Genomic DNA, 26,594 nt, shown 5'->3' with positions numbered 1-26,594 from the left:
TTCAAACCACCAAAAGTTCTAAATTATGAAAACAAAAAATTGAAAAAGCCATCAATTATCAAACAAAACAAAAAGTATTTAATAAATGCATTAAATAAATTACTTAAAATTAAATTTATAGAATTTCCAGTTAATAGATTGAATTTCTATGCAATAATAATTACGAAAAATTTCAAATCTTTTAATTTCCACGATTCAAAATATCAAAAGTAAAGTGCCTCGTGTATGTAAGTTATGTATAATACACGCAATGCGCTACATACATATATATATATTTATAACTGCTCGAGCCGTTAGACAATAGCGGAAAAGAGGCAGTGCGCATGCGTGAGTTATTTTACTCTCTAGTTACTACTGTCCATATAGTTTTATGATGGAGATAGAGACTATTAGTTGGACCGGGTTGGACGTTACTCACTACATTGTGCGCTAACAATGTCCATCACAAAATTAATTAACAGCAGTTACTTCATTGGCAACATTGACATTGTCCTTGTGATGGACAGATCTGCACTAAATATACTACGCAACGTCCAACTGCGCATGACCATCACCACTATAAGGGGGCTGCATATGGTTGGCGAAGTACTATTGAAGAGGAATGAAACCTCTAACCATCTCCGCGCCGTGCTAAAATAATGCACACTGTAGCCAGCATTGCTATATCGCAGCCAAGTACAATTGAAACAGAATAAAAAGTTAATACATAAGATTTAGTACTCGGGTTTATTTGTTTATGATGTAGTTCAAACAAAGTTATTTTCAAATTTACGTTCTCTTCATTAGGTGACTTCAAAACAGTCATTTTGTCACGCTATCTCTCATCCAAGGGAGTAAAGTGCTTCGCGCATGCGCGATGGACCTTTACCACTTGAGCCGTCAGGCGCACGTCACACAAAGCACTTTATTTTTTAATATAGGTGTGCAGAAAACGGGTATAAGTAATTATATACCACGCGCAAAAATTATTATTTTAGTTTCTATTTCATTCAAATTTTTTTATACATCGAATTACCTAAATTTGTTATTTGTGTCTATCTAACGTAGTGTTTCACTACAAAAATTGCTAAAGAATATGTACAAGATGTTTCTGACAAGTCTCCAAACAGAATTGTGTTTTCCATTTTTCCGGATCACCTAAAAACAATATGTTTATAATTATTGCGATATTCTAGTTTTAAGATAGTCATTCAAATCCTACCATTGCATGTCTGCTCGCAGCGGTGTTTTTCCTGTAGAAAATTCGATTTGCTGATTGGATGGTCTTGGTATGAATCTGTGTGCAAACAATAAATAAATTAAATATAGTTAATTGCGTAAATTAAACATTCAAATGCGACGATATTGCACGTACAATTTATTCTGAAGTCGCAAATCAATATTTTTCAAGAATCATTGTTTTCAATAAACTTTTTTCACTACTCGTGATATCACTTTTACGTAGTATACTAGATGTATCGCAATAAATAATATGCTAGTAAAGTACTAGAATTTATTGAAGTTAAATATATTTATATCAATCTACACGAATACATTCTTTATGGCATAGAATCCATGATAACTACTGTGAATGTCTAAAGAAAAAAAGAATCGAATAAACTTAATTGTTTATTACAAATACCTGCGTCAATGAGCGCTACAGCGAAAACTGCAAAACATAATAGTAAAAATAAACTTCTCATTTTTAAGAAAGAAAAAACAAAGACGAATGATACTCTAAACTATTTGCAAGAGAACATGTGAAAATTACGTCTACGCAGCTTCTTATATTGGCTCGTGAAGACTGCTCATTGCCGATTTATTATTATACGATAAAGATACCGCGGACGATAGCAACAGTTGTTGCGCAATCGCGATCTATTTAGCGTTCCAAGTGAATCATTCACTTTCCCATAGCTACTCACGTTATCATTGAAAATTATTTATGCAAGATTGAAGAATTAATTTCGTTTTATTTTTCCTTGTGTAAAATTATTTTTCTTCCGGCTGGTTTCATCATCAACTTCAGGACTCAAATGAATGAAACGAACTTTGACGATTACATCCTCGAGTACATTCTGACTCTTGTACGATAAACTGCTCGCGCTCAATCTTAAAGTAGAAGACAGCTTGCAACTATAAGGCGATTTCCGACAAGAACTAACACGACGAACCTTGTCTCAAGCGTAAATAAACCATCAAGCTTAATTGGTGCAATTGTCAACGAGATTGCGCTTTCATCAATCTCCATGGTGATTCAAATTGAAGCCATCGTTGCATAGGTGCAAGGAATCGAAGAAGCACAAAAGCTAAATGAAATCAACGTCACAGTCGCAATCAGCTTTTGGAGAACAATCGAGCGCCCTGAGCGATAACAACCTTGCACCGCTCACGCATCCCATTATGCTGTTACATTCAACGTTTGCAGTCTGACAAAATCAAATTGAAACTCACGTTGACATCGACGATGGTCATATGGTGTTATACGCTACGCTACGAACAAAAGCATCTACCTTGGGGTTTAACACACCTGTTCGTCGAGGCAAATTTGGTAAGTAACATAATTCGAAAAGGCTATCTTACTTACAGTTACTAATAATAAATCATAGTTTTCTTACAATATACCATCAATTATAATCTCACAGCGATCAGCACCATCATGAAAAGGTGTAGCGTGATAGACAAGTAAAGCGCAAATGCCTCATTAATGACATTATTGTCACAATTGATCTCTGCATCTATCGCAAGCTACCTTGACCGAAATAATACCTCTGAATCTTTCCAGTGAATGCAAGTTTCACAGAATATTGAAGTTTAGGCTTTGATCAGACCCTAGAGAGCGAAAACTTAGTCAACTAGCACCTTGCTTCCTTTGATTGTTGGCGATAAAAAAAAATCTAAAAAATCTGACAAAAGACAGACAATGGCTTTGTGAGATCCATGAGCTCGCCATCCTACTTTCTAGCAGAATATCGTTAAAAGAAAAATTCCAGGGAAAAAAGGAAGAAAAATGATTTTCGAGGTCAAGATATTCGTTACGTCAAGTATTTCCGGAATCTCTAGAAAGTATTCATGAGCACTTCTAGCATCGTCGATTCCGATAATACAGTCGAGTTGCGGTTTGTTGCAGTGAAGATACGAGCTGCCCGGCTTGATGAATTGCGCCGGATGCTTTTTTGGTTACTTCGAGGAAGAGTCTACACATCATAACCAAAATCATACTAAGCATTTGGCGTGTCCTGGCAGTGTGCCAATACTGTTGCAAAAAATGCCTACGGGATTGATCATTGACGTTGGTAATTTTATTGGCGAAGATTAAAAACAAAACGAAGGACTTAGTAATAAAATTAAATTAATTTTTTATATTGAAAACGTTTTATTCTCAACTTTATTAAATATTAATATTATATAAAACAAGCTTTAGTTTATTTTACGATTTTGAATATTTATTTTAGTATTAATTTCTTGGAACATCTTGCATTGCGTATAGTCAATCAATTTTTTTTTAAACATAGCTTTTTCTTCGAGAGTGTCTCTATGTTGTTATTAAATATTTATGTATACATACAGCGTATAAGTAGCAGTTTTCCTGGTCTCCACGGAAACGAAGTTGTGTAAATCACAAATGGATGTTACTACACGTCGTTGAATGCTAAGAAAATAAATTTCAGTAAAAAAGATCTTAAGAAATTATGCGAAACAATCAGGGAAGCTAGCAAATACCCGTCACAACGAACAGTTTTAATGGCTACATTAAAAGATTCTTTCACATGTTAAAAATAAAAAGTAAAAAATAAATCAAAATAGGATATCCACTTCTTATGACAACCTTGATCGAATGTTTGTAAAAGTTACCTAGTTGTGTAGTAGAACGAACAGATTAAGAATTAACGCGTACAGATAAACTTGACGTAAATTCTAAAACGAATTAAAAATTATTGGTTTGGTCAAATTATTCGACTTTTCGTTTCGGCTGGCAACGCGGTAACATCGTTGAATGAAGTGGCTCTACCGTAGTGGCCTCTTACTAAGGAGATCAAACGACCAATTATGGGAAAAGTACCTTTCAAACTTGGAAAAGTATCGAGATTGAATATTATATGTTCGATATGTATTCGACTGGTACCAAAAAACGTGCCGTCACAGCGGCAAGCGCGAACGTCTGTAGTGTGTCATGTATTCGCTTTAAAAAGAGCCTGCATGCAATAATCCCATTCTCAACTAGAACCTTAAATTTTTTCGAGATTTCAGTTTTTCAACATTTTTTCGAAGTAGGCTTACATAATTTCAATTTTAATTTATAGTCTAGTATCGTAGTTCGATCAACTTAAAATATAAACTTAAAAAATTTGGTAGATTATAAGTTATAAATCCGACGTTTTAAAATACTTATATATTTGTAGATTTTTGGAAGGTAAGTAGTTCACAAGCTCGGAAGCTAAAATCGCTTTAAAAGTTCAACCCAAGCACGAAGGTGAAAAGTTGGGTTGGTTACGAGCTCCAAGACCACTGAAGCCTTATGACTTGGCTTAAGGTTTGGTCCTCGAACCTGAGCGCAGTCAACTTTCTGCAGAAGTCTAATGAATATCACAGGCGGTTCTATGATAAAACTCTCCTACAAAGCGCGAGAAATATTTTTTCATACATTTAGTCACAACAGCTATCTATAATTATTCCCTACAATTCCAACAAAAGTAAAAATAAGTAAAATATTATATGATTATATTTTCTATGCCAGTTTATTGAAGTTTTCAAATAATATAACATATGTATGTAACGATCGTAGTGTGATGTAAAAATATTTAAGCATCAAATTTTTGGCGCGATAACTTGCACAGTGATTATGTATTTAACTATATTGTACTATATTCGCTTAAATTAGAGTGTTATTTACAATTGTATCATTCCATAAATAACTGTCTTAGGCTATGTGCTTCGCTATTATATTGTTTATTACGCATGTACGAATATTTATAATTCTTCATTTTACTGCGGGTTAACGTTTCTTCAATTGAAATACACGTAATCCATTAGGAATTTAGTTTAGTTAATGAAAAAAATGATCATAACTTATTTGAGAAAAAGGTTTTTTGCTAATGTATTCAAAAATTTTATAAATCCTGTAAATATAATTGTACCAAGTTCATTGAATATAAATTATAAGTTATAGAAATTTCACTTAATTCATTTGATTAATAGTATAATGGTTATATTATAGCAATTTACTTATTTAGAAAGTTCCTACGGCATTGTAATAGATTGAATACAATGATTAACTTTCGTTAGACTTCATTAACTCGTAAATTTTCTACATATTTTAATCAAGACGAAGATACTTGTCGTTCTTAATATAATAGTGATTCTGTTATTCCATAAATCAATTTTGTAAAATATTTAAAAACTCAATACAGGAAATTTTAAATAAAAATTATGGTACAAATTCATATTCGACTACAAATGATCATTCATTCATTTTATCACTGGTATTCGATTTCATCAATATAATCATCAATTTCCCTTGTTTTTTTTAATATTTGGGCACGTGTAGTTTTATATTTTTATACTAGCACCAATGAATTACAGAATTTTGAACGTCGGTTCGAATGAAAAGAAAATTGTATAAAACACCATAACATTCATTAATTAAAAAATTGATCAAGCACCGTTGTACTCGCTTACAATCAACTTTGTTTCAATAGCGCAGAATGCAGCTCATCACAGTTTCGATTGTTGTTGAGTGCCTTTCCTCGATATATTGTTGAAAGGTTTTACAAGTGGATAAAGTGGATGGCTCGTCTTGAACTGAAGAATATCATTAATGCGTACCGGTTCCTCAACTACTGTATGTTTCTGCAATTGCTCCTCGGGTGTGTCTTCACTTGTTGAACTAATATCTTGCGTTCCAGCACCACCTTCGGCAGTTGACACCACGTGGATACAAAGCTTGTGCTGTTCTGGCGAGTTCAGTTGTACTACATTCTGTAGGGATAAAAACAAATTTTATTTTCAATTCCATATTCTTTTTTAATTTCATTAATACATGTAAATTCTAATATTAATAATTATCTACCTTGAAGAAATCAAGTATTTGTTGCTTTGTAATCGTTCGCATATGGGCTACTTCAATATTAGCTCGATCAAAGTTATATTGCTGGTTAGCAATTTCAGCCCAATAAATTGCCGACTGTGCTCTCATCATTTTTGGTTTCTCAAGCCGATGCGTTGCCAATGATTCTTTGTGCATATTGAAGTCTTCCTCGCTCATATTCTCAATATACTCCTAAAAAAGTGAAATATTTTATAACAACACTATGATTTCATTGTCAGCGGTTCAGTCGACAAATCAAACAAATTTTCGCACCTGCATTGACTCCATGAAAGCATTGATTCTCTCCTCGACATATTGCGGATGTTTATTACTCTGTACGATAACACGTAGTCCTTGAACACTATTCTGTCTACGAACACCGCTAAAGACAATATAACCAAGTTGCTCCTTGGTACGTAGAATATTATAACAGGGTTCAGAAATGATTTGCGTAAACAGTTCTAGCAACACATTACTCTCTGTCGATTGCATTCCCGTCTGGTAGTAAATTTGTGTGCAGGAACTTTTGTGGTGCTTATTCTCGACTTCGTACAAAAAGTGGCAACCTGAAAAATTACGTTTGAATTAATCCTCTAAGTCATACCGTAAATGAAAAAAAAATTACCATTTGGCAGTTCGAGCTCTCGATACAAGACTAATTGTCTCGGCAACAAAGGAGTCAAATCTTTGACAGACGAGGTAAGCTTAGACTCAACCATTTTTATAGTTTTCAAAGCTTCAGATTTGGTTATATTACCGTGGATCAAACACTCGATGTGCATTTTACTCATGAGCATTGGAATAAATTGCTGTACTCTTTCCGCCGTTAACACTAAAATAACAATATAAATACTTTGTTATACAACATTTTTAATGAATGTTGCATTTTTACTTACTTGAGCAGGCATTCAAGAGCTCGTTTTTTATCCATACTTGCTCTGATAAAAGCACTGCGAGGTAGTAAGCTGCGTGCTGATACGGTTGTTCTGCTTCAAAATTTTTTAAGCCTCGGATATACTACAAATAAAAAATTATATTGTATATTTTTATTCAATTCTTAATCACTTGATTAAAACATTGTACTCACATTCTCTTTCAGAATATCAAATCTTTTTTCGTTAACAGTGAAGTTCATCATTCTATCCAAAATTTTTTCCAGCAATACATCCAATTTATGATCGTAGCCTCCTATGAGCAACTATAAACCATTAGAAATATTACTTCCAATTCAACAATAATTTAAAAAAGTACAAATTGTTGTTCAACTAACGCTCAAACCATATTTACTGTTATTCAATTCCCACTTGAGTCCAGCTAAATCCGCATTGTAAGCATACTCGTTCAACGAGTCTTTAAATAATTGAGCGAACATGTATGTCATATTACTACTCATTGGATCTATATACGCTAAAGGGCTGTAAAAAAGTATTTATTAGCTACATTCATGTTAATTACTTGATTACAAGACAACTTACCTAACAAAATCAAAGGTCATTGAAGCTTTGGGATAAAGAAACTCGTCGTCTTGCTTAAACCAGACTCTGAAGAGTGGATTGTCTTCGATAATCACAGGGAATTTATCCACCTTGTCATGTGGTTTAATATCAAACTTGCTTGGAATGAACTCATTTTTCTCGGGTAGATGGAAAGCATCATTCTCACCAGCATTACTCCACCGAGCTATCAATTCGTCGGGTATTTTTTCTTTCTTATATTTTGTCCCGTACCAAGGTTCAACACTATCTGCTTCATTTTCAAAAGCTTTTGCAAGTACATGTACTCTGATGTTTTCAGGCTTAAGATAAGTCATCACGTCGTTTATTAAATCGGGTCTCCATTCGCTAACCAGACGTGGTGCGCTAAGAACTTCTTCGATGGGATACTGTTGAAGAGATTGCACGGTCGAATCGACGTAATTACTTGGCGAGGATTTCTCGCGAAACCTGAAGTTCATTGTTGCTATGTTACTGTATTCCTGAAATCATGGAAAAGAAAAAATTATAATTAATTAGGTTTTTAGTCAAAATGTTACGTTATTATTGAATTATAAAATGTTAATTAGAAGACATTATATTGTACTTTTATAATATGAAAAATTAATTTTAATAATATAATGTATCCTTTTATTGGTGACATTCTAAGCACATAATTTGTTTGAAATTAATAAAATAATTACTTTGAAAATCCATTGAACAGGTCCTTCCCTCTTGAGCATGTTGATATACTGAAAAGTCATCGTGATGATATCATCAACGTGCAAAAGTCCTTCTTCGGTCAAATCTACGTTTATACTATAAAAATCAAATCCGCGAGCGGATGATTTTTTGCCTGTCATCAACGAATTACACCACCCCTTCTTCTTTAATTCCGACAGTAATGAACCTTTTCCCTCGTGACCTAATAAGTGCGACCAATAGTACACGGGCTGTAATAATTTAGCATCGTAAGTAATTTATCTTACTTTCAGTGAAAAAATTAAAAGATAAAAAAAATAGATCAATTACCGCCGCTCGGAAGTGCTCTTGAAGATCTGGAATGGGAAAAGTAATATTGAGATTTCTTAGATCTTTCACAGGTACTATAGACCATTTCATTTTAAAATGCTCTTCCATGAATGGATGTTCAGTCCATTTTGGAGCTTCTACATTCTTATTTTCTATGTCAGAGAACATTTGCACAATCATTTTTTCTAGTTCATCCAAATTTTCTGAAAATTAAATATTAAAAATGAATTTTCGACACATGAAGTATAAAAATGTACAATGTACAATTTACCTTTGCCAAGGACACTTAGTGACATGATATTTGCTGAATACCAGGTATTATAAAAATTAAATAACTCTTCTCTAACATTTATATTTTTTTCTTTAGGAATAATAACTAGTGTCTCTTTACTGCCTGTTCCAAATTTAGAGTACGGATGATTTGGATCTGCTGAAGATTTATCTAGCTGATCGAGTCGCCAAATATCATTTGGCAAATTTTTTTCATGCTCTGAATGAACAGCATTGATTTCTTTGTCTGTCACTGATTCCGTGAACAGAGGACATATGAAGAATTGTGAAAACCGATCTAGTGCACCTTCCAAACTATCAGGATTAACATCAAAATAGTAATTTGTGTGATCGAGATATGTCGCAGCATTACCAGCACCTCCATTTTGAGATAAATACGAATTATAATCGTTTGTTTCTGGATATTTATTTGTACCAAGAAACAGCATATGTTCACAAAAATGAGCTAAGCCTGGCAACTCCTTTGGATCACTTAAGTAACCTAAATGTAAAGGGCATATGTGAATTCAGGCTGCAGGATAGATTAATACTTTCTGATATTAAAATTATATTCGTAAACATACCAACATTAACATCTAGAGAAGCAGCACTCTTATCTGTAGTTGGATCACTTATCAGTAGCACTTTTAATTTGTTGTGAAGAATTAATCCTCTGTAATTTCTTTTGTCATTGTATGATTTGATAATATTATTGAATCGTATTGGCTCCTTTGGTTGATGCTTAACTGCTGAGGCAACCATATCTGTTGATTTATTTCTGCAAACAATTATATTAACTGTAAAAAAGACTGTTCTATTTGGTGGAAGAATAAGTACTAGACTGACAGTCTGGCAAAATCAACAAAGCATAAGGCAATCAGGAACAAAAGATTGAGTGTGCAGTGAAGAGGTAGGAAGTATTTTTTTCTCATTACATGAATGAATCAGATTTTTGTACCAATATAGGCAATGAAACACTGTAATCAAATTCTTACACAGTTGTACAGTCATCACGCTTTGAAGGGTCAGTACTTTGGTGCAACAATGACATTGTTAGTCTTCAAAGTTTGTATTGTCTTTTAAAAAACTTTCATGAAATAATCATAACTTATTATTAATTATATTTTTTTATAATTCAAGCATCATATTATGTAAACCAGACATAATATTCGCACACAACGTTATAAAAACTCGGACAGGTGTTAAACGATTTAAAAGGAAAAAAGTAGAGCACAGACCAAACAATAAGGTATCTTGCTTTTAAAACGTGCACTGTTTTAAGGATAAAAACATTGAGCCGTGTAAAGTTAAAGTAATGTTTCTCACGCACGCGCGAGTCAGCTGGATCGCGAAAAAAGGAAACCTGAAGGAAACAAGGCGCGAACGGTATTATTGACAAATGCCTCGCTCGGGACTGCTCGCCTACTGCTCGCTACCTGCCACGAGTGTAGAGCGTATATAATACGTACGTATATACACTAACTGTATGTGTCAGTGCTTAAGTACTCTATAACGGCGCTCACGGCGCTGCGTGTGTATGGCGTGTAATGATACAAAAAGAGAGATCTGATAATTATGCTCCAAAAAATGTGAGCAACATACCACACATTATGTGAAAAAATGATACAAATTATATAATGATCTGATTGATATTCGTTCTTACTATTTTCGAGATATTTAGTCTTAAGTCTTGCATTTCATTCAATTCTTTTTGAACTAATATTTCGAAAGTTGCTGTTTTGGTTAGCTTAGTTCCGCACTTCTCAATTAAATATTAAATAATAAATATTACATAATAGAATTTAAAAAAAGATTACTATTATAGGAGACATCACGCGTGTGTCAGGTTAAATAAGGTTATGTTATAGATATAGAAAAAATAAAATATTTAATGTTCACCTGGTGGTAAAAATGAAGGACTGCAGGGGAACTAAAACGATACGAACTCTCAGAATACGTCGGGCAAACATTTAGAAGAATACACGTGTGACTGAATATGTCTAGAAAACTTTCCTTGCCCATCGATTCCGGTAAGAACACCAACTATCCACCAGCACTACCACTTACATATACTTATGTACGCATACCGTCCATGGAGAATGATGCCGCCACATGTCTCGCCAATTCGTGTAATGTTACGATGATGTAAGCTCAAAGATTTTAAGATCATTTTGATACTCGGATTTATCATTTCAATGGATCGTGCGGATTTAAAAAAAATACTTATAAATAAATAGATTTTTTCTACGAAACGTTAAAATTATTGCAAATATGTATGTACAAACATACTTGTATTTATTTGAAAATAGCAAGGTGATTCAATGAAGAACATAAAATTTATTTATTTAATGTCAAAAAATAGTAAGTTTTATTAATATATACACATCCTGTAAATTGTAAGTACCTAAATTAGTTATAAAAAACATCATTGACGTATACAAATAGTACTTTATAAAAAAATATCGATTGTCGTCCAATATACATATAATTATAATTTTATATATTCATTCACATTTTTACATTTATGTACAAATTTACAATCAATTTCTCCCATTTTTAAACTCGAGCCACTGTTTTCTCGTTTCCAGATTTTTTGGACCCCAATGTTTGGACGGGTCGAACATACGCCTGAAAACCTGCGCCAAAATAAAAATTACAAATCCCAATATAAGTACACTTATGAGTTGAGTTTGACATGAAATAGAAATTTCGATCGAACCTCGCGGAATAGGCACTTTCTTTTTTTCAAAAAAGCCACCAACATCCAGATTGGAATCTGTAACAGTGCGACGGAGAATAGTATCCATCCGATCACTGGTGAAACAACAATAATCAGTTCAAAATTGTCACGTGATAAAATTTGGCAAAAGAGGAAAATAAGATATCAACCGTAAGCGATTTCCGGGTAATCAACTCCGTTGTAAGTGAGCTTCTTGACGCTGATAATACTGTAAACGAAAATAACGGTGATGATAGCGAGGGTGATAAATCGCCAGCAGAACGTCCAGAAAAAGCAAAGCCGTCGTTTCAGCATAAATTCGACGTCGTCGAGAAAGTGCTTGCTACCGTAGGCGTAAAATACGGCCACAAGCTCGAATATAGCAGGTACAAAGGCGATGAAGGAGGTGGCGTAGTAGTCGACAAACGTTACCATGAATTGACCACCCTGCAAAATTAAAGGGGTTGAAAGATCTTCACGTAACTTATCAATCGTTTGCAAGATCTGATTATGTAAAAATATGTTTAAGACCAGTTGTATAATTCAGCGCGTCATTGGATGAAGTAGATAACATTTACGCTGAACGATTAAAGTGTAATGAGATTGCCATTATCTTGATGCAGTATGAAAGAAGTGAGTAACCTACCGGAGTTACGTAAATGAGTCCAACGCAGAATTCAAGGAACACAACGCCACAAGCAATAGACCAGAGCTTCCATTTTGGAAAGTAATCGTGAACGATCGAAATGACACTGGATGCAAGCGCAGTTTGACTGCCAATGCCAAGCACGAACATCATGACGAAGAAGATGACGGCGAAGAATTGTGGCATCCAGCTGAACTTCGCAATGGCATCGGGATAGGAGATGAAGGCCAAGCCTGTACCGCCTCTCACAACACCGGATATGTCGTTGGTACCAAGCTCGTGTGCCAGGTTGCCGAGTATACCGAAGATCGTGCAGCCCGCCAGGAGGCTCGTGAAGATATCCAGCGTGGTCACTATTTGAGCATCCCTGCGAAGCGAAAAACAAAGACAGTCACGGATCGCTCGCTTCTGACGCTTCGTTGTGCGCACCACTCGCGCGTCCATATGCAACCGATCAATAGGAGAAGATTGAGCGAGCGACATAATCAACGCGCGATAAATCGACTGACCTGTAAACGTTATGATTGAATTTGTTGTGCGAGGAGAACATGGCGATGGCGCCGAAACAAACGGTCAACGAGAAGAAACACTGCGACACGGCGTTGTACCAAACCTTGGGTTCCCACAATTTCTGCCAATTCGGCGTGATAAAGTAGAGTATCCCGTTGGTGGCGCCTTCCAACGTAACAGACCTCACCAGCAAACCAAACATCACCGTGTACGGAAATATCGCCAGGAAATAAGCTGCCTTGCCGGAACTTTTCACGCCGCGTACCACCACGAGCAACACCACCAACCAACTGGCTGCCAAGCATATGGTCAATCGCCAGTCGGGTAAACCTAAGCCGTCGTTGATGTCGGCCTTCTCGCGCAACACCTCTTTGCTGTGTCGAGAGAAAACGACACGGAAAAGTTGGTGACGAATCGTGCGTAGGAAAAACACGACGATTAGTGGGTCAATGTGTCAAGCCGGCGTTTAGCATGATAATTGCGCGCGGGACTTTTCTCTGTTGCAAACTCACTAGAAATAAAGCTCGGCCGAGCTTTTCATCGTGACGTTGCCGCTGCTGCTCTTTGATCCATTGCGATTAGTTGAGTCGAAGCAAATATCTCCCCATTCCGGCCAACATTTCGACCACGGTAATTCCGATTGAAAACTCATTGCGAGGTAGAACATAGTCAATGCCATGAGAGAGCAATAGTACGATGCCAATGCTACGAGCACCAAGAATTGAGCAAATCCAATACCTGTACAAAGAATGGGTTTACATTAATTTAAGAAATTCTTCCAATGGGAACATACATTTTTTTAACGGGGTACACCGCAACCCGAAAATAACGAGTGCTTCCTTTAAAAAACTCTTTTGAAAGGTACAACAAATTTGAAAAAAAAAAAAGAAAAAGATGAAATTACGCCGAAAGAAGCTCGAACATACTCACCTCGAAAAGCCGGTACCATATCCCAGACCTTGATAGTCGATTTGCTGCTAAACTGTCCTAATATCATTTCGAGGAGATAGAACGGCCGGCCGACCACGGTTAAGATGAAGATGTAAGGTATGAGAAATGCGCCACCGCCGTTCTCGTAGGCCGTGAATGGGAATCGCCAGACATTGCCCAAACCAATCGACATGGCGATGCAGGATAACAAAAATTCTCGATCGTTGCCCCATTGTGCGCGTTCCTTTTCTTCTCTCGGCTGCATTTTTCACACAAAATAAGAATAATATTGCATCTTAAAAAGGCTACGCGTTATAATTGTGTGCCTCTATAATTGAATTGCATTGATTGACACACGACATAGATTCGTTTCAAAGCTATCTATACTCTTAAGATTTCGTTTCAAATACTTTTTTTTTTACATCGATAATTCGATATGTATCGTAAGATAATTTTAAGGAAAAGACTCTAAAATTGCAACGGTGTATACACAATCAGATCAATTACATCAATCTATTTATTTATTTATTTATTTTTGTGGAGTGAGATGACTTTTCGTTACAATAAATAGATAAAATTAATTACCGCTTTTTCGTCATTGGCTGGTTTCTGATCGACGTAAATTTCGTCGTGAACAAAACCTTTGTTCGTCAGTCCATTGCTCTTCATTACCTTGAAAGTATACAAAAACAAATATTTTTTTTTTTGCTAAGCACACAATTCAATTTCTATATTGCGCTCGTTCGATTTTTTAACGCTAAGTACGTATTTTCCGACACCTGATTAGATATATAAATTGCCTATGCGAAAGTCGTTCAATAACCTTGATAACGGTTTATGACTTTAAATACACATTTTTCCTCTCTCTCTCTCTCTCTCTCTCTCTCTCTCTCTCTCTCTCTCTCTCTCTCTCTTTCTCTCTCGATAAAAATCAGGAATCACTTTTAATTACAGTCGGGTTATGCATTGTATTTTCGATGACAGGTGCAAATTTCTTTCTCTTTGTTTCATCTTGACGCGGATTGCATGTTTTTATCAATTAATTAACAAAATTACTTATATAATTATGACTATATTAAACGAAGAGTGAGTTACTTCATGATAATCTTCGGTATATTTATGACTTATCTCGGATTAAAATTTTATTAGAAAACATATAGTTTTGTCAGGTGTTTTTTTTTTTTTCGCGTATAGTTTCTTATCACGATTCAAGATATATCGAAAATACCATATATCGACAGGAATAATGCTAAAACGTCGCTAAGGCAAATAAAGGTTTATTGACAATCCGCAAATAGGCTGTGTTTCAATTTTCAAATTTAATTTGCTCTTTCTGTGTGTTCAAAATCCGTGCTCACCCCTCGATAAGATAATTATGTTAATTTTTTGTTAAATATGGAACCATACGGTCCTTTATTTCGATGATTCGTGATTCCCTAAAATCAATACACGTTGAGACCAAAGAAATTTTCCACTGATAATCTGCAAACGAGTTTAAGGAATTTTCTCAAGTCATGTTTCTCTTTCCTTGCATTCCTTAATTTTGTTTAAATTATCATACGCGTACATAAACATTCTTCAACTAGAATAGCATATTTCGATGGAAGTAACCACGTTGAACAAAAAGATTCCACTAACTTTCCAACACTTCGTCCAATTACACACGCGCCGGCAGTGTTTTTAAAAATGATTTTCAAAGAAAGAAAATAAAAAAAATGAATAAATTTGCCGAAGGCCTCGCACTTATGCAGATAGTGTCAACACTCAATCTGAAAACTCACAGCCTCAGTCATGGTAGATTCCTTATGTGTTCAAAGTGTTTTCCGGAATAAAGACGTCAACGCGACTGACAAACTCTGCATTCGAGCAGAGAATGGATCAGACACGGTTCTCTCTCTTTTCACTTTAGTTACCGACGAACTGAAGTCGTTGGCAATAAAGATAACGCACTGATTCTACATTACGTTGCCGTGAAGGCACTTGAATTCTTCTTTGATTACTGCAACTCACAACTTTTCTTTTAATGAACGTCACGTGACTTTTTACTTTGTTGTGTGATTAAGTTCGGATTTGGAAAATTAACGACCGCGTGCTTAGATAAACATGCTTTGTTTGACGACTATGCAGTGGTGCTACAAGGGAACCGACTTTCTTTCCAATAATGGACAGTGATTGATTTTATGCATTACAAAAGTTGATCAATGTGTTTATGACGTTGTTTTTGTGCAGAACAATTCAAATTTAAGATTGCCATTTTTCAGAATAGTTGATTTTACACTGAATTTGGACAAACCATATGCATTATAGCAATTCGCTTACGACCAAAGGTAGATTGTGTAACGTTTTGATATATATTACCAATAAAAGAAAGCACGTTCCACAATTTACAAAGCACTCGAGATGTCAGCCTAAGATCGAGTATTTCACGGATTAATATAATGATATGAGTGATCGCACCCATACCACGAAACGTGTTAGAATCACGCCGAGCTTTACATTCTTAAAGGCATGTGTTGAAGTTTTTGTTTTTAATGAAAGATTATTTAATTAAAGTAAAATCTTGATTGTTTTATCGATATACTCGCAGTAAATTGGCATCAAAATTCATTCTGCAGCTCAAGTACTTCGGCGCGCGCAGTTGTCATTTTGATCATCTTCAAGGAAGACCGATGCAGCAACTGAAGCTACCGTCAGAGATTCCCGACTGTCCCTATTGTCTAGGAGTCAGATAGGTTCTCGTGATTTTTTCAATTCGAATGAACGAAATCAAGTGTTCTCGATTGTGTATTCGCTGAGTTCGTAACTTTTAAGTGGATTATCATCCGAGTGGTTATTTACAAATGTCAATCCATTAAGCCCCAGACTGATACTGGGCCAGATAGTATCAAACCAACTATGCCAATTACTGGTAAGTGGAAAAAAATGCACGCATTTTTTCCGTTGTCACTTGCGATTGTTTATGAAAAATTATTTAAACAAATTATGATAAAAGTTGTTATTTACAAAATCTGAGTTTGACCATCAACTCTACGGGAAAAATTATGAAGAAAACCCGTGAAACATTTCTTCGTCAAAGTTGAATTTGGTAGTATAAAGCCATTATACAACCTAATTACACTTTTCAATTCGTTTGGATATATAATTTTATTTTAAAAAACTTTGATATGGTTTTACAAAGAATTCATTGGTGTAATGCTTTGAACAATGATGCATTTTCGAGACCGCTTACGGCGCAACAGTATGTACAATGTATGAACATTAGCCGCCATTATTATTGCGGCTAATGTTCATGCATTAGTACGATTTTCTGTACGCTTAAAAACTTGATTCGATATCTTCGTTTGAGAAATTCAGTACTTTATGAATAATGAAAATGTTATGTTTGAATTAAAAATTTTGCGCTCACGGGGGACTCTTGTTTGAACTTGTTTATAACAAGCAAGCTAAATCATTCGTATACGTTCCGAATCGACTGGCCTTACGCGGTCTGCGCAATCGTTCTGTTCTATCACGTAAATTATAATATTAGGTGAAACCCAATGGACGATTTAGTTAATTTACAAGTGTTCATACTTAGTCATAAGAAAACAAAGGAAAAGAAACTCACAAGCACCGGAAATAACCGAGAAATATGTCTTTCACAATAAATACCTCGTTGTTCATTTTGCAACTGTATGAAAGAAAACACTCATCAAAATAAATACCATAATAATGTGTCATTTCAAGGGAATGAATAAAGACCTAAGAGAATTGTTTATGTTGACTAAATATTATATTTAGTAAATTATAACGTTCTTTATATTATGGAATAAATCTGAATTCTTGTTGTACAATATTTATACATATCACGAAATGAAATTTCTTTTGTGCATGGTTATTACTTAAGATTAACAATTTTTTTTTTCTTAAAAAAAATCGGAGTCTCAATCCTCAATAGTAATGGAGGTGCTCTCGTAAGTGCCATCAGTGGTGTCGGAAAGGCATCACTGCCGTACGAAAATGACATTTTTCTTTGTTTAAAACACGCTAAAGCGTACGAAGAAAATGTTTATTTATCGAAAAACCTAAATTCAACATAAATTCGTTTTAAATTTGTTAATAATAATTAATTGACCACTCGAGCGATATTCCGCCTCAAAATTTTAAATTTAGCGGGTCAAAATACGTAAGAAACACTTGATTACGTTCATTGACTCCGCCCGGTTTCTACACTGTATACGGTGCACTCACACCCCCGCGTCACTTCAATTCTTTTCGTTTTTCTATCATTTAAATCTTATGTAGCAATCATCCGAATCTTAAATTAACCTTATCTCACTTAGATTTCTTTATTTCTTCACGTGATCCCTGGACAATTGGCTTCATTTTTAAAGTCTTCTTGAGCAAATAAATTTAACTCGCAATCATAAATTTCTGCTTAACGTAATCGAACAGAAAAGAAACTCAGATACCCAGCATTCATAAATTGAATTGATTTTAATTTTTTTTCGACACTCCTTGCGCAAAGTGCGTTTTTCCCACACGCTCGGCAATAAACGTGCGTTGAAAATCGCACTTTCCACACGTCATATAAAAAAATACAGTACTTGTATCGTAATGTACTATTTTCATTTAAATGGGTCGCTTTATAATGAACTTTTATTAATCGTGAAATTGAAGCGTGCTTGCATTAGCATTGAGCTTTCATTAATTTTAATATCAAAGCTCACATTGGAATGTTAGTTCGCAACAACAAATGGATTTAAAAAATAAAGAAATGATTCTCTCTCTTTGTAAATATGCGAATTCGAAACAAAAGCGTACAAATCAAACTCGTGCAAAAGTTTGGATAACCTGACAGACATTGAAATAAATCGGGCCACCTAAGTTAATCGCTTGAAGATACGAAATTTATCGAAAGGTGCGCGTGTGAATGCAGCCAGGATGACGGAAGCAACAAGACGATTTTTACTCTCGCGCAACCTGCCAACTGACTTTGTTGAAGAAATCGTGGAGAAGGGTATCACCGATGACGTTGTCAGGTTATACGGATATTCACGCGACAGCTGCTCTTTTCGCACGAGCTCCAGAACATTTTAGTCCTGGCAACTTTTCGGAAGTTGACCGTATTGATTGCTTTCTCGTCAATCGAGATGAATTGATCAGCTCTCGTCGTTTTTATTTGTCACTGGAGAAAGTCCATTGCCATGCAAACGTTCACGAGATCCTTAACATAAGCAACAACAATTTTGCCAACAGGAAATTAGAATGCAAAGGATTCTCTTACGAAGACATTGTCAACATTTGCAAAACTCTCAAAGAATCGAAAAACTCTTGCCACTGTAAGTATCTTGTAAATTGGAAGCGCGAGCGAACGAATATTCAGTTCCTTGGGTAGGTTCGTCGGACAGCGAGGAGACAACGAAAGCGAACGTGGAGAGCGATTATTTGCGAGCGCACTTTGGCAGAATTTTGCCGATGGCGTTGAGCGAAATCGTCGTTAAGCGGCCGCGCGAACCGATCGCGTATCTCGGCCAGTGGCTTCTCCACTACAGAGTGATTATTACGCCGAATGCAATTACGTTCAACGTTAATTTTAATTCGATTGTGCGTAAAATAATTGTTCGATAAAGGAGTGTGACGAGCGCGAGCGACGCAGAAAAGAATTCGAGGCGGAACTTCTCGAGGAACGTGCCAAATATCCTCAACCAATTTGCGTTTCGGTAATGTTACCAAACTCTAAGGTAATCGCAAAAATTTTTTAAATAATATTCTTAGCAGACGCCACAATCGGACGACGGAGAAGAAGAGGATGAGGGACACGAGACGACCGACTAACAACGTCAGTAATTATTGCTTAGCTATTAAAAAGCATTTTTGGTACAAAATGTATCATCAAATATCTCTCTCAGTCGAGCTTAGCCTCGCAACCAAAGAGAACGTAGACAAACTGTTTGAATCTCGTGGCAGTGCGCTTGTCGCGTGTCAATTTTCGCGACTCTTTGAATCGTCGCCAAGCTACGAAGTTCGTCTCGTTCGCTGGTCCCCAATCGTCGCTCGGCTTCAATGACTCTAACAGCATCTGAAACAAAAATACGCGGTTCGATAAATTTTGCAACGTGCAAAAGTATAAAAATAAAAAATTTAACATTACCTCCGGAAAACCAAATTTCCTGTTCGACCACACGGTGTAGCAGCACCAAAACGGTAACTGCGCCACTCCAAACGCAAGAAGCATCCAGCCAACCGCTACACATCAACACAATTAGCGCACCTGCGATATCGAAGAGAAAAATCAACCAGAGAGCGTACCATGCGCAGTCGGTGGATATTCGATGCCAGCGTAAGTGAGCGGCGTGAGATTAGCGACGGTGTAGACGAAGATGGTAATGAGGAAGATTGGGGTGACGAGCGCCCAACAAGCGCGCCAGTACAGCGTCGGACGCTGTCCGAGCATGAATTCCGCGTCGTCCAGGAAGTTTTCCAAGCCGTAAAGCCAGAACAGCCCGGTAACCTCGAGACTCGCCAGCACGAACACCACGAACGACGCGGCGTAGTAATCCACCAGGCCCAGGATGAATTGACCGCCCTGTTATTAAATTAATTTGGGCAATGAGGTCTCGCCGACGGCCATGTACACCACTTGCCGCGAACAATCGATCGCTTTAGCCCGCTCATGACGTTTTCGTATACGATGTAGATTGCCAATTAAACGCAACTCCTCGCGCGAAAGCTTCACTTTATGCGCCAATCTTCAACGCAAATTGAGTTCTCCAAATGGACTTCCGATATTGCGTATATATTCGTTGGGTAGCTTTCAATTGTTATACTATGATTCTTAATTGACGTGATTGGTTGCGAATATATTACAAATTCCATGAACAAAGTACCAAAATTCGACGCAGGTTTTTTCAGTTGTTCAAACAGCTATTTTTTGCCGAGTTCTCATGACGCATGCATATAATTTTTAAATTTGATCAATTAGTGGAAAGCGCCCACTCGAAAATAATCAGGTCGGTCATGACCCCACCCTCTTGTGACAGCTGTCTTGTTTTTAATATTGCTGACACCAGTAATAATATAAACGTAATTATTTTAACAATTATACTGAAATTTAATAGAAAAGAACAACTTAAACAACAATCGTTAATCTTGATTCAAATGTGGATTCTGGAAGTTAAAATACGATAGAAGCAATTTTGTGCTTTATTTTCTTCGCGATCCTTGCACAACTTGGCAGATTTTTCAAAGCTACCTAAAAATCGAAATTTTCGTCAGAAAGTAATATAAAATGCAGTTTCTAACATATATAGGTCTGGTAGATTGGAATAGGAAGTTGCATTAATATGTTAACATTTTGCATTGTTCCTGATTGATTTTAGAACTACCATACGCAAAAAAGATGCGATAACTGTGCCGTCTAGATAATCCCAGGTTCTCAATATCCCATAAAATGATAAAATCGAGAATGAATGCTCGCGATATGAAGGTCGCACGAAGCGCTGCGAATGATGGCTTAATTTCATGGAATTGCTCGCCTAGAAACAGCAGGAAATTGTTTGATTGTGTTACCGAACGAAAAAATAAAGAATGAGAAAGAGAGAGAGAGAGAGAGAGAGAGAGAGAGAGAGAGAGACAGACAGACAGACAGACAGACAGACAGACAGACAGACAGACAGACAGACAGACAGACAGACAGACAGACTGTACCGGTGTGCAATAAACCGTGCCGACAGCAAAGCCGATAAGCGTCGTGGCGATTGCAATGTGACAGTGCTTCAAACTGGGAAACTGGTCGTTGATAATGCTGATTATACCGCCGGCTAAGGCTATCCCGCTTCCTATGCCGAGTATGTAGAGCATCAGAAAGAACAGCACGGCAAACAACTGCAGCGAAAAAGAAAATACTCATTTTTAAACATTTCGCCTTTTCCATTCTTTCCGGCCTCACCTGTGGCATCCAAGTGAATTTAGCAATAGCATCGGGGTAAGAAATGAATGCCAAGCCCGAGCCCCCGCGAACGACGTTGGCGATGTCGTCGGTGCCCAATTCGTGCGCCAAATTGCCCAGAATCCCAAAAATGGTCAGTCCAGCCATCAAGCTTGTCAGTGTGTCGAGCGACGTCACCACTAGCACATCACTGCGGACACACACGCAGCGGGAGTTTGTTTTTCTATTAAAAAATCTCATCGCTTTGTGCCCGTGGCACACGCTCACCGATAGATGTTGTGTCGGAAGTCATTGTAAGACGCGTAAGTGACAAGTCCGCCGAAACATATGCACAGCGAGAAGAAGCACTGCGTGACAGCCGCGTACCAAACCTCGGCGTACGCGAGCTTCGACCAGTCGGGTCGAACGAAAAACAGGATGCCGTTGATCGCGCCGTCCAAGCTCATGGCGCGCACGAGCAAGCCGATCATCACGACGTAAGGGAAGAGAGCGAGGAAGTAGGATGCTTTGCCGCTGGAGCTCAGCCCACGAGCCAGTACTGCTAGTATGCACAGCCACGCGGCCAGCAGGCAGAGAGTCAGGTGCCAGTCGGGCGCGCCGATGCCCTCGTCGATGTTCGCTTTCTCCCTCAGGACTGCGCGGCTGCGAGGTATGCTCGGCGTTAACGTGGCGAACCGACGGCCGCCAGCTTTCACGGGCGCACACTCACGTGAAATACAACTCGGCCGGGCTCTTCCGCGACGTGGAATTGCTGCCGTTGCCGGGGCTGCGCGTGGAGTCCACGCACACGTCCGCCCACTCGTCGAGACACTTGGCCCACGGCAGGTCCGCGCGAAAGCTGTCCAGCAGATATCTGAGGGTGAGCGACATGAGGGAGCAGTAGTAGGTGGCCACGGCGATCATCGAGAACATTTGCGCCCAGCCGACGCCCCTCAGTATCGGCGCGCACGACCACAGCTTCACGCACGAGCGGCCGCCGAACTGGCCGACGATCGTCTCCATGTAGTAGCACGGCTTGCCCACGAGGAACAGCACCACGAGGTAAGGGACGAGGAAAGCGCCGCCGCCGTTCTCGTACGCCGTGAACGGGAAGCGCCACACGTTGCCGAGGCCAACCGACATGGCGATGCAGGACATCAAGAATTCCATGCCGCTCGACCATCGCTGCCGGTCATCCTTGCTGAATTTCGCCGGCGGCTGCGACAGATTGGCGCGGCTTTTCATTCGACGCCCGCTCGCCAACAAAAGCCTGCGTTGCTTACCCCTTGAGAACTCGGTTCGTCGATCGCTATGTCCCGTAGTTCGACGTCGTCGTCGGCGGCGAAACCGCGATTGCTCTGCCCTGCCTGTAAGAGTTGTGGTCCTGATTACGGCCTCGCTGGAATCCCTCGGAACCGTACAGGGAGACGCTTCGGCGAACAATCGAACGTAACGAAAACAATGCAACTCGTTTTTCTTTTTCTCTCCTTTCAGTTCTCACGGCGACCAAGCCTGACTTGCACGTGACATACTTTACGGAGTATAATTATTACATCGCTGGGACAAATACGGCTTTAACGCCGTGCACTCGAGACAGCTTCACCGAGCACAGAGTTATAAGTGTCGAAGGTCTGATAATTAGCGAAATTATTCGCATCATCCGAGCATGAAAGTCCGCTTCAGTTTAGAAATTGTTCGATTGCTCGCGTCACGGTTGGTTAGCCATGGTTGGTGGAGCGAATATCTTCGTGTCGTAATCGGCTTTTAGGGGACCTCAACGTCCGCTTCCTTACTGTGCGCCAGCAAGCGTCGGACTATCGCGGCTTCCAAAGATAGCCATGTGTCCTATCGGCAGGTGCTCGGTACGGACGCTCCCCTCTGTTTCTGCTTTTAGCCGCGCTTTCGGCGCGCACGCATTTCGAACGAAGCCATCGGTGACCACTGTCGGCTCTGTGCTCCGTTCGCGACCCGCAGCGGCTCCGTTGGTTACGTAATGAAAAAAAAAATAGAGACGTTTTGCGCACAGCATTGTTTCATCCGTGCACGGAAACACAGAGCGTAAAAAATTAGTTTCGTTAGCGTCGTAAAACCACGCATTCTGTGACAGTCGTAAAAATTGAGATTAAAGTCAGCGATATAAATTATTATCTAAATCTTCGCTCGAAGGTCGCGTGTGGATTGCGATGTCGGAGCAAACAAAATAGAAAAAAGCGGAAAGATCCTGTATGCGATCGCGTGTGACAGCGTCGCGCTTAATTCGTACCTAAACTACTTGTTACTCGCGCTATCATTATTTTTTGCTTGCGAGCTTGTCGGTTGTTGAAGATATGTTTGTATATTGATTGAAATGAAGATTGATAATACGAGTACATTACGTGCCGTGTATGAAAGTGTATAAAATTCACTCTTCCCTTTAAAAAAAAAAAAAAAGAAGAAAAGATTACTGATAAATTTATGTATGAATATAAAGACATTTTTAATTTTTTCCGAGCAAATTCAATTTAATTTTTTTTTTTTTTTGAACACCAGTTTCGCATCCGTTTCTTTCTTTCAAGCTCATAAGGTAATCCCTTTTTTACTCTATTACAAAACCAAAACAATCTGAATTTTCCGAAAACTTTCCTACTTTTTTAAAATAATGTAATATTTATGCTTCAACATAAAATATAAAGCTGCCGAGATAAGTATGCGTATAGTATCATAAAAGTCGCGATTACTGAAAGGATGGCAAATAATTTGTTTAACACTGACAATAGACGTAATACGTCACTCATTAAGTAGTAAATTCCTCTACAATTTGAGTATTAGCACTTTGACGAAATAATATTACCTTAAAATTCGCCATTTCACTAAACTTGTCGCATCGATTTTCTCATCGTCATCCGAACGCACGAAAGAAGTCACGAAGCGCTCGACGCGAGCCACGATGATAGACTGCGTGCGAGGAAACTCGAGTGGAATTCATGACTGTATTTTTCTTTTTATTGCAACAGCGTTTGGCAAATTGTTACCGTTCTATGCGACACTTCGTTGGTCTTTTTTTACTCTTTAAGTGCAGGTAAGCAGTAAAAATCTTCGCTTTTATCTTCTCGTTTTTCCTTTTACTTTTTTTTTTGTTTTTGGAAGCTCCTGAATTGTAGACACAGAGGAAGCATATGGAAATGGTTATTTGCTTTGAACACAAGACTGACGACCGTAATTGTCTAAACTATTGCTCGACGGACAATTTCGAAAGACCGTATCCATTCCTGTGCATTTTTTTCGAAAAAAAAAAGCTGAATGACGCGTCGTCGAAGTACAACGTCGCTGTGGCTTGAAATTGAACACTGACGCATCGCGAGCAAACACTGGGGGGGTCATTGTCGCGGTGCGTTCAATTTAGCGGGTGCACGAGACATCGAGAAACCCCGATTGATTTTAGCTAATTGCTGCGAGTGTGGCGCGCTCGTTGGGTCACGTACGTGCGTCAAGTAGACGCGGACGAGTTCGGTCGGACTTGTGTAGTAAATTATTATGAACTGTCATATACCAAATTATTTTCTACTTTGAAATGAGTTTGCGAGTCATTTGCGCTAAACTACGTAATGAATTTCTCTCCTAGATTACTCAAATTTATTTTGCCATGCAATCAAAAATATATCAGTTGTAGCGAATATTATGGCATTGTACAGGTATATTCTTTGTATCATTGTGATAGGAATTTCAATACGTCCGTTGTGCTCACGGTGATAACGTCGAGTCTAAACAACATTGTTCATTTTTGCCGCCAGGCTTACGATTTTTGGTAAGTATCAAAGGTATTTTGTATTCAGCCTAATAGTTTAAACATTTAAAAAATACTATAAGGTTATAAGTGTTTACTTATATTTAACACATCCGATGACTCGAATTGTGATTATCTTCTTTTTTACTTCATTTATAACGTTAAAAGTTTTTTTGCCTGTACCGGGCAAGACGAACACCACTAATATCGAAATTTTTTTAAATAATTACTTTTCTTCAATTTTCAGTAGTTTCATAAGTAATTTTGAAATATAATTTGTGTTCCAGCATTGAATAATCAATATGGTTTCCAATATCAGAAAAACTATTGTTTTAACAATAATTTGTTAATTAATTTATTTATTGTTTTGTGAAGTAAAAATGTTTTATTCCTTTTTTGCATAAACTTTTTATTTATTCCATTTATTTATATTTTTTAATAATTTTGCAAATTAATTTACCAATAAATATTAATTTCTTTGTTTAAATAATTTTTCACTTACATCTTATTTGTTAATTTTTAGTCTATCTTGCTCTAAAAATGACAAAAAGATTATTTATTTTCATCTAATATCTTTTCTTGGAGGGTGTCCGACTTACCGGGCATCTTTTGAAGCACTTAAAATTTAATTAATTTCTCATCAATTTATTGTACTAGTTTATAAATAATTAACAAGGCAGTCATAGCACATATATAATTGTTATTACGCTTACTTGATTTTAAAATATAATAATATGAATTTTTGGTTATTTACTTCTTTTTTTTCGGATTTTCCTTACAGTAACAGTTACTATAAAAAAATGTAAGTTCAATTAATTTTCCAGCTATCCTTCATAGACAAATCTATAGGCGTAAAAAGCAATAAAAATGCGGTTAGGATAATGAAATGTTTGGTGATTTTACTATATTTTAATAACTTGTAAGTAGTTGATGTAACTATACTTTTCTAGTACTTCAGAATAATACAGAATCGTTTACCATAATTTCGTAAATTCGCCTTTTTACCTTGGAAGTTAAAGTGTATTCCACGTAACTGTGTGATATAGTAAAGTCGAGTACCACGGTTTTTCCCGGTGTTCACTCAAAGACGCCTGCAAAAAAATCATCGGATTAAAAAAAAATGTCCGTATCGAAGCGCATCGCTACATACACATATGCCAATTACGTAGCCAAGCTCTGAGAAATATCGGTCAAGCGAAAAAGATAAAAAGGACAAAACCTGCTAGATGAGTTTTTGCACTCGTCACACTGCTGTCATCTACAGATCGCCGAGCGA

General features: G+C 37.4%; 2 protein-coding genes and 1 long non-coding RNA gene across 7 annotated transcripts; all 3 read right to left on the bottom strand.

Moving 5' to 3' along the window:
* Positions 1 to 307: 307 nt before the first annotated feature.
* LOC131666584 (uncharacterized) lies at positions 308 to 1,766 on the bottom strand. The gene is made up of 3 exons (XR_009302108.1): positions 1,622 to 1,766; positions 1,202 to 1,276; positions 308 to 1,137 (listed from the first exon to the last, which is right to left on the bottom strand). It is a non-coding gene; the product is annotated as an uncharacterized LOC131666584 (long non-coding RNA).
* A 2,030-nt stretch (positions 1,767 to 3,796) lies between these two features.
* On the bottom strand, positions 3,797 to 10,880 carry LOC131666487 (insulin-degrading enzyme). 3 transcript variants are annotated; one of them, XM_058939201.1, is made up of 13 exons: positions 10,741 to 10,880; positions 9,426 to 9,619; positions 8,843 to 9,343; positions 8,572 to 8,774; positions 8,244 to 8,492; positions 7,543 to 8,042; positions 7,338 to 7,482; positions 7,155 to 7,265; positions 6,964 to 7,084; positions 6,693 to 6,899; positions 6,341 to 6,633; positions 6,050 to 6,259; positions 3,797 to 5,958 (listed from the first exon to the last, which is right to left on the bottom strand). In XM_058939201.1, exons 1-13 carry the CDS (start codon positions 10,809 to 10,811, stop codon positions 5,695 to 5,697), a joined length of 3,069 nt encoding a protein of 1,022 aa, XP_058795184.1. In that variant the 5' UTR covers positions 10,812 to 10,880; the 3' UTR covers positions 3,797 to 5,694. The 3 variants fall into 3 exon arrangements, with proteins under 3 accessions (XP_058795184.1, XP_058795186.1, XP_058795185.1); XM_058939203.1 differs by lacking the exon at positions 10,741 to 10,880 and adding an exon at positions 10,172 to 10,259; XM_058939202.1 differs by lacking the exon at positions 10,741 to 10,880 and adding an exon at positions 9,837 to 10,161.
* A 463-nt stretch (positions 10,881 to 11,343) lies between these two features.
* On the bottom strand, positions 11,344 to 24,483 carry LOC131666495 (sodium-dependent nutrient amino acid transporter 1-like). 3 transcript variants are annotated; one of them, XM_058939215.1, is made up of 16 exons: positions 24,386 to 24,483; positions 22,839 to 22,922; positions 22,286 to 22,773; positions 21,844 to 22,218; positions 21,577 to 21,766; positions 21,443 to 21,512; positions 19,780 to 19,899; positions 19,577 to 19,707; positions 14,232 to 14,318; positions 13,647 to 13,905; positions 13,229 to 13,454; positions 12,716 to 13,090; positions 12,207 to 12,573; positions 11,731 to 12,007; positions 11,561 to 11,655; positions 11,344 to 11,477 (listed from the first exon to the last, which is right to left on the bottom strand). In XM_058939215.1, exons 1-16 carry the CDS (start codon positions 24,398 to 24,400, stop codon positions 11,382 to 11,384), a joined length of 3,255 nt encoding a protein of 1,084 aa, XP_058795198.1. In that variant the 5' UTR covers positions 24,401 to 24,483; the 3' UTR covers positions 11,344 to 11,381. The 3 variants fall into 3 exon arrangements, with proteins under 3 accessions (XP_058795198.1, XP_058795200.1, XP_058795199.1); XM_058939217.1 differs by lacking the exon at positions 24,386 to 24,483 and adding an exon at positions 23,349 to 23,475; XM_058939216.1 differs by lacking the exons at positions 19,577 to 19,707; positions 19,780 to 19,899 and having other exon boundaries at positions 21,336 to 21,512.
* Positions 24,484 to 26,594: the final 2,111 nt, after the last annotated feature.

Source organism: Phymastichus coffea, unplaced genomic scaffold (assembly GCF_024137745.1).
Source record: "Phymastichus coffea isolate CEN01 unplaced genomic scaffold, Cenicafe_Pcof_1.1 PCOF00059, whole genome shotgun sequence".
NCBI lineage: Eukaryota > Metazoa > Arthropoda > Insecta > Hymenoptera > Eulophidae > Phymastichus > Phymastichus coffea.
This window is presented reverse-complemented; position numbering and strand designations above follow the sequence as displayed.